The following is a 15,591-nucleotide window of genomic DNA, read 5'->3' as shown; positions in this document are numbered from 1 at the left end:
TCAAATTATTATATTTTTGAGAAAATGTAAAATTGAAAGTAAAGCTCTCATTGTACAATTGTTTCATTTTTTGAAAGACTGTATCAAACAAAGGTTGGACATCATTTTAAACTAAGGTATAGAAAAACAGAAGGTTCACTGGAAGTAACCAGACACACAGATTAGATCACAAAACATGTTGGATGAAATGTCAAACTATGTAAAACTAGCTTAAAGGTAATACATGATACTCCTCAGGACAAGTTGGCAAATGTGGAGAATGGTCAAATAACCACACTAATGGAACACTGATTTTGGTATTAGATGTCAACACTGGTCAGATGCATGAAATAGACTTTCGTTTCAAGGAAAATCAAGAGGGTATGGTCTGGATACTGACTTTGGCAAGGGAGAAATCAGACTGAGGAAATGATCTGACTTCGGTAATAGAACAAGATAGAGTCAGAGAGAAAGAGGGAAAATCACGACTATCAGACCTGATTTTTATTTTTTTCATTACTGGTGTTCTAATCCTCAGTGATCTTCTGCATAATTAAAAAAAAATACACATATAAAATCATTCTTTATTCATGCAATGTTAATTGTAAGCTAATCAATTGTAAGTAGAAATAACATGAAAGTCAATACAAAAGTTTTTGAAATAATCAGTAATAATAGAACCTTCAACTATCAAATAATATAAGTCCTAAATCATAATGTTTTTCATTCAATTTTTCACTATTCAATAATACTAAAATATCATTCATTTTTTAAACAATACAACTAATATTAAAAATAAATAATTATTGAGTAAAATAAAGTGCAAGCCTCTGGAAGAAAGTCAACATTATTTAACATTTTGCAGATATTACAGATATGTTTCCTACAATAAAAAAACAACTATTTCAGATTAAAAAAAACAACACACAAACATGCACAAATAAGGTAGCAAAAATGCAAAGACAAAATATCATAACAATATCAGACTCAAATTTACATATACATACTCCACATACAAAGTTTAACTCCTCGAAGCCATTTCATCAAGTCAAATTATTTCAAATACACAAATCATTGTTTTGTCAACAAATATAAACTGACTATGAACAAACAAATATGATACATAAATGAAATGTATCATACTTTGTCTGTGGACAAATTGGTCTGCTAGTGCAGTATCAATTACATCATTCTGCAAACAGGAAAGAAGCTCAACACTCAATAAAAGCAGGAAACCAGCCTAAAACGTTAGCAGCAGAGAACCACTCATTTCTAACCTCAGGTAGGGTTTCTGTTCAAGTTTTATTACAGCCTCTTGGACAGTATCTGTTGTAGGTGTCCATGGAGATGAAAACACAGCTTCAAGCAACATGAGTTCTTCATCTTGAGGATAAGGGGATATAACTGGTTCTGTGTCTAAATCTGGCAAAGTAAGTTTCAGTTCTTCAACTGGGATGACAAGTTTAGGTGGAACTATAGGAAATTTCTCAAGAACAGTTCTAGTTGTTTCTTCAGATTCATATACTCCAATGCCACTTGGTTGTTCAGCAGACATTACTCGTGTTTCTGTGTCAGTAGATTTTCCTGGCTTTGGTGGTACAAGTGGTACTGTTAATTTTTTCTCTGCCAGAACCATCCCTTTCTGGAGAGGTCCTGGAAACAGTTGAATTTTCTTTTCAGTCACTTCTCTTTTCACTTCTGGGTATTTTCCCTTGCCTTTAACAGTAACGGATGTTTGATAGGTTTCATCTCTTGGTTTTGTTTGTTTTCCCATGGCTGACACTGTCACAGTCTTATCAATCTCTGTATCCCTGATAACCCATGGTGGATATTCATCCTCAGGTTTACTTTGGACTCGAGGAACAGTTGTAACAGACGTCTGAAACTTTTTCTCCGTTGGTTTCCAAACTTTCTTTTCTGATGTAACAGATGTGATTTTATCAACCTCAGTATCCCTAATAACCCATGGTGGATATTCAGGTTGGTCTTCAGTCTGAGGAACAGTTGTTACCGATGTCTGAAACTTTTTCTCGATTGGTTTCCAAACTTTCTTTTCAGCAGTAATAGTTGTTGTCTTGTCAATCTCTGTATCTTTCATCCATGGTGGATACTGAACCTTTGGTTTCTTTTTTGCCTCTGTTTTTTTACTGACTGCCAAAGAGGTTTCGTACTGTTCCTCAATTGGCTTAGGCACTCTATCTTGGGTGACAGTTTTGTCAACTTTTGTATCTTTAACCCATGGGGGATAAGTAAGTCCAGGTTTTCTGACTGTTTCATCAGGCTTTGTTTCAACTGTGACTGATGTTTCGTACTGATCTGTTGGCTGTGGTATCCTACCTTCTTCCATAACAGTAGTAACTTGTTTCATTTGCGTTTCCTTCACCCATGGAGGGAAATCTATGTGAGGTTTTCCCTTAAGTTCCACTGGTTTCTTTGGCACTGTGACTGATGTTTCATACATATCTGTTGGCTGCGGTCCTTTCCTACTGTCTTCCATAATAGTAGTAGTTTGTTTAACTTGAGTTTCCTTTACCCAGGGTGGGAAATCTATATGAACCTTTTTCCTCAAATCAACTGGTTTCTTTGGGACAGTGACTGATGTTTCATATGTTTTGTCTTCTGTTTCTTTGACCCATGGTGGGTAGGTAAGTCCAGGTTGGCTGACTGTTTCATCAGGCTTTTTATCCACTGTGACTGATGTTTGGAACAACTGATCGGTTGGTTGTGGTTCTTTCCAGCCTTCTGCAATAACTGTAGTGGTTTGTTTAACTTGAGTTTCCTTTACCCATGGTGGGAAATCTATATGAGGTTTTTCTTTCAATTCAACTGGTTTCTTTGGTATTGTGACTGATGTTTCATAATGATCAGTTGGCTGTGGTCCTTTCCTACCTTCTGCCATAACAGTAGTAACTTGTTTAACTTGAGTGTCCTTTACCCATGGTGGGTAGTCTATTTGAGTCTTTTTCTGTAATTCAACTGGTTTCTTTGGCACTGCGACTGATGTTTCATACTGATCTTTTGGCTGTGGTCCTTTCCTACTGTCTTCCATTACTGTAGTAGTTTGTTTAGTTTGAGTTTCCTTTACCCATGGTGGGAAATCTATTTGAACCTTTTTCCTCAAATCAACTGGTTTCTTTGGGACAGTGACTGATGTTTCATATGTTTTGCTGTCTGTTTCTTTGACCCATGGTGGGTAGGTAAGGCCAGGTTGACTGATTGCTTCATCAGGTTTACTTTCAACTGTAACTGATGTTTCGTACAATTGGTCTGCTGTCTGTGGTCCTTGCCTTCCCTCTGCCATAATTGTAGTAGTTTGTTTAACTTGAGTTTCCTTCACCCATGGAGGGAAATCTATGTGAGGTTTTTCTTTCAATTCAACTGGTTTCTTTGGCACTGTGACTGATGTTTCATAATGATCTGTTGGCTGTGGTCCTTTCCTACCTTCTTCCATAACAGTAGTAGTTTGTTTAGTTTGAGTTTCCTTTACCCATGGAGGGAAATCTATATGAGGTTTTCCCTTCAGTTCCACTGGTTTCTTTGGCACCGTGACTGATGTTTCATATGTTTTGTCTTCAGTTTCCTTGACCCATGGGGGTAAATTTACACCAGGCTTTTTCTTTGATTGCACTGGTTTCTTAGCCACTATGACTGAAGTTTCATAATTTTTATCTGAAGGTTTTTGTACTTTTCTTTCCCCTGTTATTGTGGTAGTTTGCTGAACTGTAGTATCCTTAATCCATGGTAGATAGGTACTAGAATCAACTTCATCAGGGCGTCCTTTTTCTGGTTGTCTCCCTTTGGTATCTAATGATACTGTGTATGTTTTGTCAAAAGGTTTTGGTCCTATTTTCTTACTAGTGACCACTGTCTGTTTCCCGACAGTTGTATCAGTCACAGCCCATGGTGGTGATGTGTCTTCATCTTCTGATTTTGTAACTGATAAAGATGTTTGATATGTTTTGTCTGTTATTTCTGGGGCTTTATGCTTGCCAGTAACTGTCACTGATTGGTCAAGTTTTGTCTCTGTAGAAACCACCCAAGGAGGATAAGTCTCTTGGCTACAATATCAGACAGATAGTATAAGAAACAATATTGAATATTATAAAATAAAATTACTGTCATTATTTTTCTGTTTTAATTATTTAGATTGCAATTATATAAATTATATACTTTTTAACTTGTGCATTTTCACATCTCTTGACATAAAATCTATATCAATTTTATAATAATTCTTGACAGTGATTTTATTTTATTAAACAGTTATTTATAATTATTTTTCAGGTGCTTTCTAAATTTAAATGCAGATTATGTCTAATCTACTAGTCAAAAATAAAACATGCAAGGCTTTACTAGAAGTTAAGATTTACAGTGAAATGGTAACTAAATTGTGTGTAAAAAAAAATCATGCTAAAGAAATATCAAATAAAAAATTGAATGCATACATAAAAATAAATTAAAAGGCAAACATTTTTTTTTGTTTGAAAAGGCGATGAATAAATGATTGATTGGAAAGAAACTTTTGATGTAAAGGGGAGTAACTCAGACCTTGGAATCTGTTCTTTAGGTGGTGAAGGCTTCTTGGCTCTCTTTTTCTCCCTCGGAGACAATGGTTTGTTATACCTATATTGTAAGTCAAAACATTAACTACAGATCTACATATATATATTTATTTCTAAATTAAATCAGAATGAAGAAGTAAAATAAAGTATTTTCTATTGAAAACTTCTACTTCAAGTATCACATGCATTAACTATATCATCTATTCACTTAATAAATTAAAATATTTGTATGTTATTTATCTATTGTCTAACGAAGAGATCAACCCCAAAAAACTGAGGCATTAATAATTTCCACATAGTTTGTCAACTTATTTTTTTTCTTAAAAGGGGATTTCTATTAAAAGAAAAATTAGATTCCATAAAATGGTCAATAATTCACCTGGTTTGTTCGTATTTAGTCTGTAATGAGAATGGAATCTCTGGCTGATATGGTGGCTGTATAAAGTCATCATTTCTGAAAATTTCATCAATTTTTGTAGAAACAGCAAAAACCTTTACATTTTCTTGTACTTTTGAACAATTTCGTTTAAAAAATATATTTGTAGAAAAATAAGGGATAACTCAAATGACTGAATTTTTAAACACCATACAATTAAATAAAGACTGATAAAGAATTATGTACTACAAATCTAAGTCATTCTATAGTATTAAGTTAAGTCACTAGTGTTTGTCAAAACTTAAGTGTAACTTTCCAGCTATTCATGCTAAAAAGTATTTTTTGTAAGATTAACCTGATTAAGTTCTATTACAAGGAAGACCCTAATCAACATGCTGTTCAACATGTCACATCCCTACCTGTCAGATTCATCCTCAGTAGTGTGTACCAGTCTTAGGGTACCAGCTTCAGTATCAGAGACATAATGTATCTCTTGGACTGGTCCTCTTTCCCGGATCTCATAATGACTACAAAGCATTATGGGATATTGAAATTATTCCTGTTACATTAGCACAATTCTTAAAATCTCAAATCACATTCTTTTTCAACACAGAGCAAATGATCTCTTTTCTATCAATCGTTTTTAATTCAATTCAAATAGAATGGCAACAATTACTTTATTAAAACGTATCTAACATCAGTCAAATTCAAGAAATGATCACAACTTTTATATAGCCAACATTCTAGCAATAAGATTTGCAGGATTCATTGAATTGGATAAATGAGAAAGAAAAACTGAGATCAGAAATGTGAAAAAATATCTTTCCTTTATCAATAACCATTGATCAATGTAAACTATTACTTGTTAAGCTCAACACATGATTTACAATATCTATAAATTAACAAAAAAAACTTTGTTGTTCCAACATTTATCAAGGAGCACAAAACAAATCTAAGACACATCATTCTCACTACATCTTAGGTCTACATGTATATAATGGCATTCAAAATCCTTAGTCCAGATTTAAGTATGTGTTCAACATGCTTGTTAGTCAAAGGTAAGGGCAGGTTCATCAATTTACATAACATTACAATAAAAATAAGTTTGAAAAGCAACTATCATTCAATCAATATAACACTTGGAAACAAACCAAATTGTTACTTTTTTCAACCAATGATCATGCCAGATAAAACAATGGGGAGGGCCTTCAAACATCAAATTAAAGTAAGACCTATGTTCATTGGTTATCAACTAGGGAAACCTTTATCATAACATAAAATCACTTCACAAGGAGGGGTTTAAAACATTTTCAAAACACTACAAAAGGAACATCTCAAAACACAAAAGAACTGACCTATCAGAATCAGTATACTGGTAACCCTCTGGGGGTTGTATCCTTACTACATGTTTAACCTTATGTATCTGGGGTGCAGCAGAAGGTTTCTTAAGGGCTGGTTTAGGTTTAGTTTCTGGTGGCAGTGAAGAAGCTTTAAGTGGAATTTTTTCCTCTATTTCTTGCCTCTTTATGAACCTAACTGGCTTTGGAGCTAGCTTTGGCATCTTAGATGCCTCCAAAAACATTCTTTTCTCTGTTCTGTGTTGAACTCTGAAAAGTTTATCACCATTTGATTTTGACAGTTAAATCTATCTCCCTAGTCATTAATATCTCATCCTTATATAAAAAGCAGCACATAGTGGAGATAAAACTGTTGGCTGTTTTAAAATTAAATCCAAAATCATTTAAAGGATCTGCCCATTGGTCCATTTCAAATATTGTCCTACATTCAATAATCATTATTTTTGTAAGTTTTCAGTTTCTTCATGCTTTTACAACACAGAAACTTACAGCTATTCCAGTCCACATTACATGGTTATGAGTAACATACACTAGCTAATTATTTTTCCATTGTAGCTATTTAATTATTTCCTTATGTAAGCCAAACAATTTAAGAAGCTACAAATACAGCTAATAATCAAGTCAAGAGAACAGAAGTTAAATTAATATTTGTTTAGCTGATTAGTCCAACTCTTATATAAATTCAGCTTGCACATTCATAATATGATATCTCAATTAACCTTTCTTCCTCTGGATATTCATCAGGGGACATTCTCTCAAGGTCAATAGGACTGTTTAAGATAATTATAGTGTCAATATATAGTTTATGTAATAAATATGTTTGCTCCCCTTCCTGCATTTTTATTTTATATCTTATTTCTGATTGTACCAGATGGAGCTTTAATAAAATAAACCTAACCACAAATGACTCATTAAATATAAATAGTGATTTCGTTTCACTTTTCTTTCTTTGAAAGCTAATATGGAACAATTCTAACAGTAACTATCACTCAGTATCTTGCCCACAAATTATTCTAATTTATGGTTTTAATTTAGAACACCATGCCGTATCAACAGATATCATGCAGTGTACCTTGATCTGTCTAATTCATCCTCTGACACTAGACGTAGATATCCTGATTCTGTGTCGGAGGCATAACTTATCTGTTGTACTGGTCCTTCCTTCTCAATCTCATAACTAGTAAAATAACATTAGCAATTGTCATTTCATTGTCATTTCATTGCCTTCATAATTTTTAGTTTGATTCGCAATAATAACTCTTCAATTTTGAAACAAATATAACTTTTCTAAAGTAATTCGTTTCTTAGCATATCAAACTGAATTCTTTTATTAACTTTCATATTAATACTTTTTAAAGATTCATTGACTTTCTAAAAAAATCATCTTGAAAATTGTCATTTTGTTAAAGGTGTATGAACAGGAAGCATGCAGTGAAATAGTATAATAACCCTGGAGGAGATGGAAATTTGACTCTTTTCTTGGCTGGCTTATGTTCTGCTACTGGTTTCTTTTCTGGTACCAGTTTCTGTTCTGGTACTGGTTTACGTTCAGGTGATAGTTTCCTCTCTGGTACCCATTTCTGTTGAGATACCACTTTCTTTTCTGGTACAGGTTTACGTTGTGGTGCTGGTACTGGTTTTTGTGCTGGTATTATTTTCCTAGGAGTGTCTAATTCATCCTCAGATACAAAACGTAAATATCCTGATTCTGTTTCTGAGGCATAGTTGATTTCTTGTACTGGTCCTTCTCTTTCTATTTCATAACTAAAGTCAAAGAAAACCAGTTAAATTTAGATTTTTCAAGGGAAAAGAGGAAGATAATGAAAATCACAAATTTAATTTTTAAAGTATACCGGTAAAGGGCAAACTTGCTAGTCATATATAGGATATCGGAGGCATTTACCAGTACATACATACATATAGATATCAAATTCTCCATTTGTATAAAACAACCAAGTTTTGTTAACATTTTTTTGCATCCTTTTTAAAAAGCTTGAACTTTTCCATTGTTTATCATGCAGATAAAAAGAGATTAACCTTGGAGGACTTGGTAGTTTTACTCTCTTTTTGGTTGGTTTTTTCTCTGGCACCTTGTGTTTAGGAGCTGGTGGTGTCTGCTTATGGACTGGAGCTGCTTTAGCTGGTGGTATTGCTTCTTCTGGTGTCTCAAACATTCTCTTGGCATCAGCCACTGACTGAGGCATTAGCTCTTCCTCAACCTCCATTGGCTGTTCCAGTTGAGGAGGAGGAGCATGAGGTTGAGGGGCCCAGGCAGGGCTTACCTTTTCCTCAAGGGGCTTAGCTCCAAGTCTGAGAGGAAGAAAATATCATTTTCATACCAATCAAGAATTGAATTTCAAAAAATTTACATTTAAAGTTTAATCAAACATGTTTGTTGTATATTTCAATAAAACTTGTTTATTTTAAAATTAAATATTAGATTAGAGAAGCACCAATCCATCTTCTAACAACTCTAGTTATTGGTTCTCTTCCTATATTTATATTACTATTACAAAATACTTCTAACTATAATTCAATATATCTTATTCCATTTTTTCAATCTCAAATTGTATTTATATATATTTTTAGAACACCTCATGCTTATAGGAAAAAACACACAAAAAACAGAAGAGAAAACAGGACAAAAAGTGTTGAATTGAAATAAGAAGGATAAATACAAATATATAGTATAACGTAATGATGGAACTTGGAATTTTGTTTTTCATAAAATCTTCAACAAACATTAAGAGTTTACTTGTTTAAACAATTTAATGATGGCATTTTCTAGCTACATCAAATTTGTCTAACCTTCTTCGTTTAGGTATCGGTGATGATTCAGCCGACATTGTGGCTGGTGTTGGTGGTGGTGGTCTTGGTGGTGCCAATGGTGATTGTTCAATGAACTTCTGAGATGGAGCAGTTTCCATTGGCTCAGTATCACTTAACATTCTAAAACACCGATTATTAAATTACTTGAATAAAATTATTTGAATAAATTTCACATTTTCAAAAATAACCATATTGTAAACAAAACTCTACTGGCAATTAAAATAGTTTAATTGATAAAAAAAGGGTTGTTATTACAGGAAAAATTCTTCAAATGTACACTATAGACATTGTTATGCAGAAAGTATTCATCATAAATTTTACAAAAAAAAATCATCTAAAAACATTTCAGATTTTCAAATATGGGTCAAAGTTAAGTTAAATTATAAAAACTTATTCTAAATTCAATTTCAAATATTTAAATTTGTACTAAATTCTATCATTAGTTTGAGAACTTGCATCTCAATTAGTTTTTTTGTTGTAGACTAAATTCAACAAAGGTGTCCAAGCAGCTCATTCATTAGTAAAGAAATCATTAATTTACTATATGAAGCAATATTCATAGTTAAATTTCCAATTTTGTAATAAATTTTATCCTCAGTTTCAGGAAATTAATTCTACTATCTTTGCCAATGACTTAATTTTCTTGGCCTTATCAGTTTAACTAACTCAGATTTCACAGTAAAGAAGAAAACTAGACTAGACCATCGGTAAAGGGTTACAGGACTAAGTGTTATATTATTTTGCCTAGTTATCAAGTTCACATTACACATTGGGAATTGAAGACAATCTAACATGCTGTTAAAGAAACTGTTCATACATGTTAAACATAACTCTAATAAGAAGTCCCTATCATCAAAGGTTTTATTTTGATTTGGTAAAAATGGCAGGCTTGAATTGCAAAATGACTCTATAATTTATAGTCTATACAACTTTTGGAAAAGTCCAAAGTGATTTTCTCTATTGCTTCATTTGATTCATATTTTCAATGCCTTTCTTCTATTCCATCACTAAACATATTTCCATTTAAGATCATTTTTTCATTTTCTTTTCAAATTGTAATCAGAACTCAAATACATGCAAATAAACTACCACAACAACACAAATCACTAGCATTCAACAGAAATAGAAGAGTCCAACTGAAAGGCAATCATGGATGAAAACAAACAGTCAGGGACAAAACAGGAATCCAGATCATGCTTAACAACAATAGTAACCTCTTAGCTTCCTCATCAGGAACCAGTCTAAGAGTAGCACTAGCGCCCTCTGTTACATAGGAAATCTGTTGTACAAAGCCCTCCTTCTGGATGTCATAATGTCTGTCAAAAGGAAACAAGGATTAGAAGAAAACAAGAGCAAATTTTTAAAAGCTGAAAAAGATGAGATCTTCATTTGCTGACTGCTATTTCCATAATTTTAGAAGCAAAGACAGGACAAGTCCTTATTTTACATAGACCAGATAGAACAGTTTCAATGATCTATTTTCAGCTATTCTTTGTTTATTCAACATATGATAAGAATGTATTGCTATAACATTTAACCCCATCTTTCTTTTCTTTAATTATAAGATGAGTAATACTTTACAAAGTACGATATAATTTACAAGCTTGCCTTTTTAGCACAGTAACCATACTAACTATGTGCAATATTACAGAACCACTAATTTTATGAAGAGTATTAATGATTCTTTCATCTCATTCATGTACAAAATGCAAGAATTTCTTACTATATTGTACTACCATCAATAGATTATTGTGTATAATATAGAACAGAACACAAAAGTATATTTGTTATTGGCCAATATTCTCAGATAAAACATTGTCCTATGTAGCTAAACAAAACCAGATCCACTGGGATCCATCCTTTGAGAAAAAACAAACTCATTTGGGGGATTTATGTATTCCAAAATCTGTTGTCTTTTTTATTTTTCTCACCCGAAATGAGTTTCTATTATATAAATGTTGACTTACGGTGGTGAGTCTGTCCTTGGTGTGATGGGCTGTGGTTTTGGTGTAGGCCTGAGGACCACAGGTTTAGGAGCAGGTTCTGGTACTTCTTTAACTGGGGATACTTGTTTCTTCTGTATTGTGATTTTCTTCTTTGGCTCTGGTTTCTTAACCTCAGCTAAAAATATTCATGATTAATCATACAATTACAACATTTACTTCCAAATGCTATATTCAAGACACACAAACATTTCAAAGTTATTTCATTGAAAATAAAAATAATACAAATGTAGTCTTATTCATTGAATTTAGCAACAAAACTTTTCCACTTTCTTTTCAAAACACATCATCAATTAGGCAAAAATTTAAGTCATTTAACATCTGTAATACAACCAATTGTCCGTCTTTGTCACATCAAGGATCATAGTAATACTTACATTTGACTGTCAGTTTCCCTCTGGTTGTAGCTGTTCCAGCCACATTAGCAGCAGAGCACTGGAACCAGGCAGAATCAAATGGTTCTACTGTATCAATGGTCAGTGTAGATCTGCCACCTTCTGTCTCAATCCTAGCAACATATCAGGTTTAGTTATAATGTATTCTTTTATAATGTATTAGATAAAATTACAGTAAACGGGTGATCTCATAGAATTTTGTAAGAAAAATGTTGCTAAGAATTTTTTATCAACTATACCCGAAATTAAATCAGTCATTACAAAGATGTAGTTCACTTTTTACACTAGGAGTATGTTAATTCATAAATGTATTTAATGTTTAATACAAACAATGTGCTAATATTTAAAATCTCTTACCTGTAAGGTTTGTTTGGGATCAGCATCTTGCCATCCTTCTGCCAGCTTATCATTGGCTGTGGTATGCCAATCACCTGACATCTCAAGGTTACTGGTTGACCTTCACGAATATTGAAGTTTTGTATCCTTTCTACAAATCTGGGTGGTTGCATTTGTTCTTTTTCTATAAAATATCAGATGGGGATGATTAAAACCAATTTACTTTTATATTTAAAATTGAAAGTTCTATTTTTAAACTAAACTCACAATTTTTCAATTACTTCATTTTATCCCATCTACAATTTAGTGCTTTTCATTTACCCTAATAATATGTATTGACGTGTAGATTCAAGTTTTTGACATCACATCAGTAAATAATATAATAAAAGGAAACTTACCCAGTATTTTAAGCTCCACTGTAAATGAGTTTTCACCTGCCTTGTTATTAGCAAGACATGTATAATGTCCAGAATCGTTTCTGGAAGCAGCCAGAATGATCAGGGAGTTCACTCCATCTTCATTAACAACAATCTATTACAAGAAATAATTGATATAGTTAAAACATATTATATACTATTATATGCTTTTCCATTATAATTTTTACAGTTCCATTCTTAAATCATGAATTTTATGTCTTACATTTATTCTCAGAATTTGCGTTTAATTATTTCCTTAACATTATGTTGCTTAGTCTTTAAGTTTTTTTTCTGATGTTTTCCAGAGTGTTGTTTGTATTTTTTTCTTTTAATAATTTGTTGTCCGTTTCCTTTCCTACTTAAAGATCTGATCTAGTTGTAAAGTTAAATTTCCATTGTTCATCATTGAAGACTTTATATAACTTTAAAACTTAGGTACAGTAACCCTAAATCATGCTGTTTCACCTGACCAAACTTGGATTTAAATAATTTTAATATACCATCTTTTATATTCTATTGAGATGAATTGACATTTCTATGGTCATTACTGTTAACCTCTCACCTTGTGTTGGTCATCATTGTGAACTTGTACATCATCCCTGTACCATGTCAATTCTGGAGCTGGACGTCCAGAAACAAGGGTATCAAATCTAACAGTGTTACCCTCTCTAACTTCACGGTCCTCTGGGACTTTCTTAAACAGGGGTCTAGATAAGGCCTCCATGATACCTCCCTCTTCTTCAGGGCGCTTGTCCTTATCTTTGTCACTGAAAATTAAAAAAAAGATTTTTATTGTTATTAAATTTTTTAATCCAATTGATGCATGCAGAACAATAAATATAAAATATAAATTCATTAGTCACAAATGTATACTTTAAGCTGCACGGCACATTTCAATGTATTGAATTCTAAATTATACCAATATTAAAGGAGTGAGAACAAAAACAAATTTTACCAAATTGAATTCAACAATTACCAAAAACTCATGAATTATAGTAAGCAATAATAGACAAATGGGAAATTTTTAAATTAAAAAACCAATGGCTTGATCTATACCAACTATACAACATACAACTATATGAAACAACTAGTGGTGACAAAATATGTCTAAATCAAGATTTCTGACAAATTAAAAATTAATAGTTTTTTTATAATAAATATTATTGTTATGACACTTACACTCCAAGAATTTTGTCTAAGGCTTCCTTTCCAACAAATGATGTTGAATCAATATTTCCTATACTATCAACATACAGTTCACTAGAACATGTGTCCTTTCCTGAAGAGTTCACAGCCAGTACTGTATAATGTCCAGCATCTTCTGGTAAAGCCATTCTGATGCGTAATGTACTGTAGCCATCTTTATTATATTTCATCTCGTAACGAGTGCTACGTTTTATTCTCTGGCCATTTTTATACCAAGCTACTTTTGGACGTGGTCTTCCTGTGATGCGACAAACAAATGTTGCATCAGATCCTTCAAGTAATCTAAAGTCTTTAAGATCCTGCACTATTTTAGGTGGTGCAGGAGCACTTGGTTGTACTCTGTCTGTTGTTACATCAGATTCATACTCTGATGTTTCAGTCTCACTAGAGAATTTGATATGGCCTTCTTTGTAAAACTGTCTCTGCATCAAACTTTGTTCAAATCCAGTTGGAGTAAATTCCTGTCAAAACATAATAATTCAAATTAAAAACTTGAACAAAGTAACAAAAAATGAATCAACAAATAACATTAAATTATTTTTAAATGAAGTCATACATTTCCAAGCACAAACATTCTGCAACATCTTTTCTGTTATTATGCAATGAAATCTTTAAGAATTCTGCTGATTTGATGAAATCATTATATTTTTGCAGATATCAAATAAAATGACAATGTACATACCAAAGTAGATGTTACAATAGGGACTTCTCTTTCCTGAGATAGTCTGTATTGTATGTTGGTCTCAAGATTTTTTTCAGATCTTGGAACAAAGAAGTCTGATCGTTTACGAGGTTGTGCCATCTCTTGCTGTTGTTGCCATGGTTTGACCGGCTGTTGTGTGACATCTGGTTGCTGGTACCATGGTCTAGTTGGCTGCTGTGTCATCTCTGGCTGTTGTTGCCATGGTTTTAATGGTTGCTCAGTAACCATTGGTTGCCATGTCTTTGGTGCTGGAGGTGGTGGTGCCATTTTTTCTGTAAACAAAATTTAGAATCTATAAAATCTTTGGAAAGCTAAATTTCTAAATTTATGAACCTGATTCAAAGTATTTTAAAATTTTTTAATTTTTTAGTTCAACTTTGGTAGTTTATTTTCAGCTGACAATTTCAGTTGAAAACAAAGAAAAAATTTCCTAATGTCACCTATTATCTTCTATATAGTTGTATAAGTGCACTTAATGAGACATACAGTAAATTCACAGTAAACGTTAAGCATTGTATATTATACCTTCAGGTGGTATAAGTGTGGCTTACTTTCAGATGGTATAAGTTTGTCTTACCTTCTGGCTGTATAAGTGTGGCTGTGGTGTCTGTCTGTCCCATCAGGTTAACAGCAGTACATGTGTACTGTCCTACATCATCAGGTTTACTATTGACAATAGTCAGAGTTATTCTTCCTGTATTCTCATCTATTGTTATCCTGTATCTGCAAAATATCAACCAATCATTTATATCTGGACAAATTTTAACACACTTTTAAAATATCGAAAAGAGTAATTCACAGTCAACAGATGACCAAAAGTACATAAAATTTCCTAGATTATCACATTTATCATTGATTTTTCCAAATAGTGGCAAAAAAAACATATTTAAGTAACATTAGCTATAATCCTTTATCTTTCAAATTTCTAAAAACCTGCCCAATAATTAGTGGCTCATATTATTTTGAAAGTCCTGGTTCTTTTCATTACACCTGAGGAAAAATTATTATGATAACATTGTTTCCAATTAAAATTGTACTTTACAATATTCCAGTGTCTTCAATTTGAATAGGTATACAAACCTTTGGCTAACCCTGATTGGGAATCCCCGTTTTCTCCAGGATACATCTGGGAAAGGTTTACCAGTTACAGTACAATCAAATACTGTATTGGTGCCTTCTTTAAGTTTCTGGTTTTGTGGTAATTGTGTAAAGCGAGGAGCTTCAGGCTCAATGGGGGATGGAATTCTCTCCTCCCTTGTTGGAGCTTTGTCTGCCTTGAATGCTTCACTCACTGGTGACATGATTGGTGATCCTGAAGTAGAACAGTGCAATCAAACCTTAATTACGTCAGTCACAAATATTTACATCATTTGTTTAACAGAATGTTAGTAAAAAGTGGCAAAGTTAAATAAAACAACAATGATGTGCAAT

General features: G+C 32.8%; 1 protein-coding gene across 11 annotated transcripts in view; it reads right to left on the bottom strand.

Annotated features, from left to right (window-relative positions):
- The window catches only part of LOC139503691 (titin-like), a 284,829-nt gene that overhangs the window by 192,203 nt on the left and 77,035 nt on the right, over positions 1-15,591 (bottom strand). For 8 of the 11 annotated variants that reach the window (XM_071293518.1, XM_071293519.1, XM_071293520.1 and 5 more), the window contains exons 51-70: positions 15,241-15,472; positions 14,738-14,883; positions 14,140-14,432; positions 13,431-13,918; positions 12,814-13,018; positions 12,234-12,366; positions 11,857-12,019; positions 11,482-11,612; positions 11,069-11,222; positions 10,316-10,417; positions 9,081-9,221; positions 8,310-8,582; positions 7,722-8,036; positions 7,345-7,449; positions 6,992-7,042; positions 6,270-6,521; positions 5,334-5,441; positions 4,918-4,992; positions 4,525-4,599; positions 1,257-4,037 (exon numbers count right to left, since the gene is read on the bottom strand). In XM_071293518.1, the coding sequence (XP_071149619.1) occupies positions 1,257-4,037; positions 4,525-4,599; positions 4,918-4,992; positions 5,334-5,441; positions 6,270-6,521; positions 6,992-7,042; positions 7,345-7,449; positions 7,722-8,036; positions 8,310-8,582; positions 9,081-9,221; positions 10,316-10,417; positions 11,069-11,222; positions 11,482-11,612; positions 11,857-12,019; positions 12,234-12,366; positions 12,814-13,018; positions 13,431-13,918; positions 14,140-14,432; positions 14,738-14,883; positions 15,241-15,472 (6,223 nt within the window). The remainder of the gene's footprint in view (positions 1-1,256; positions 4,038-4,524; positions 4,600-4,917; positions 4,993-5,333; positions 5,442-6,269; positions 6,522-6,991; positions 7,043-7,344; positions 7,450-7,721; positions 8,037-8,309; positions 8,583-9,080; positions 9,222-10,315; positions 10,418-11,068; positions 11,223-11,481; positions 11,613-11,856; positions 12,020-12,233; positions 12,367-12,813; positions 13,019-13,430; positions 13,919-14,139; positions 14,433-14,737; positions 14,884-15,240; positions 15,473-15,591) is intronic. The other 3 variants (XM_071293526.1, XM_071293528.1, XM_071293529.1) reach the window with 3 other exon arrangements.

Source organism: Mytilus edulis, chromosome 14 (assembly GCF_963676685.1).
Source record: "Mytilus edulis chromosome 14, xbMytEdul2.2, whole genome shotgun sequence".
NCBI lineage: Eukaryota > Metazoa > Mollusca > Bivalvia > Mytilida > Mytilidae > Mytilus > Mytilus edulis.
This window is presented reverse-complemented; position numbering and strand designations above follow the sequence as displayed.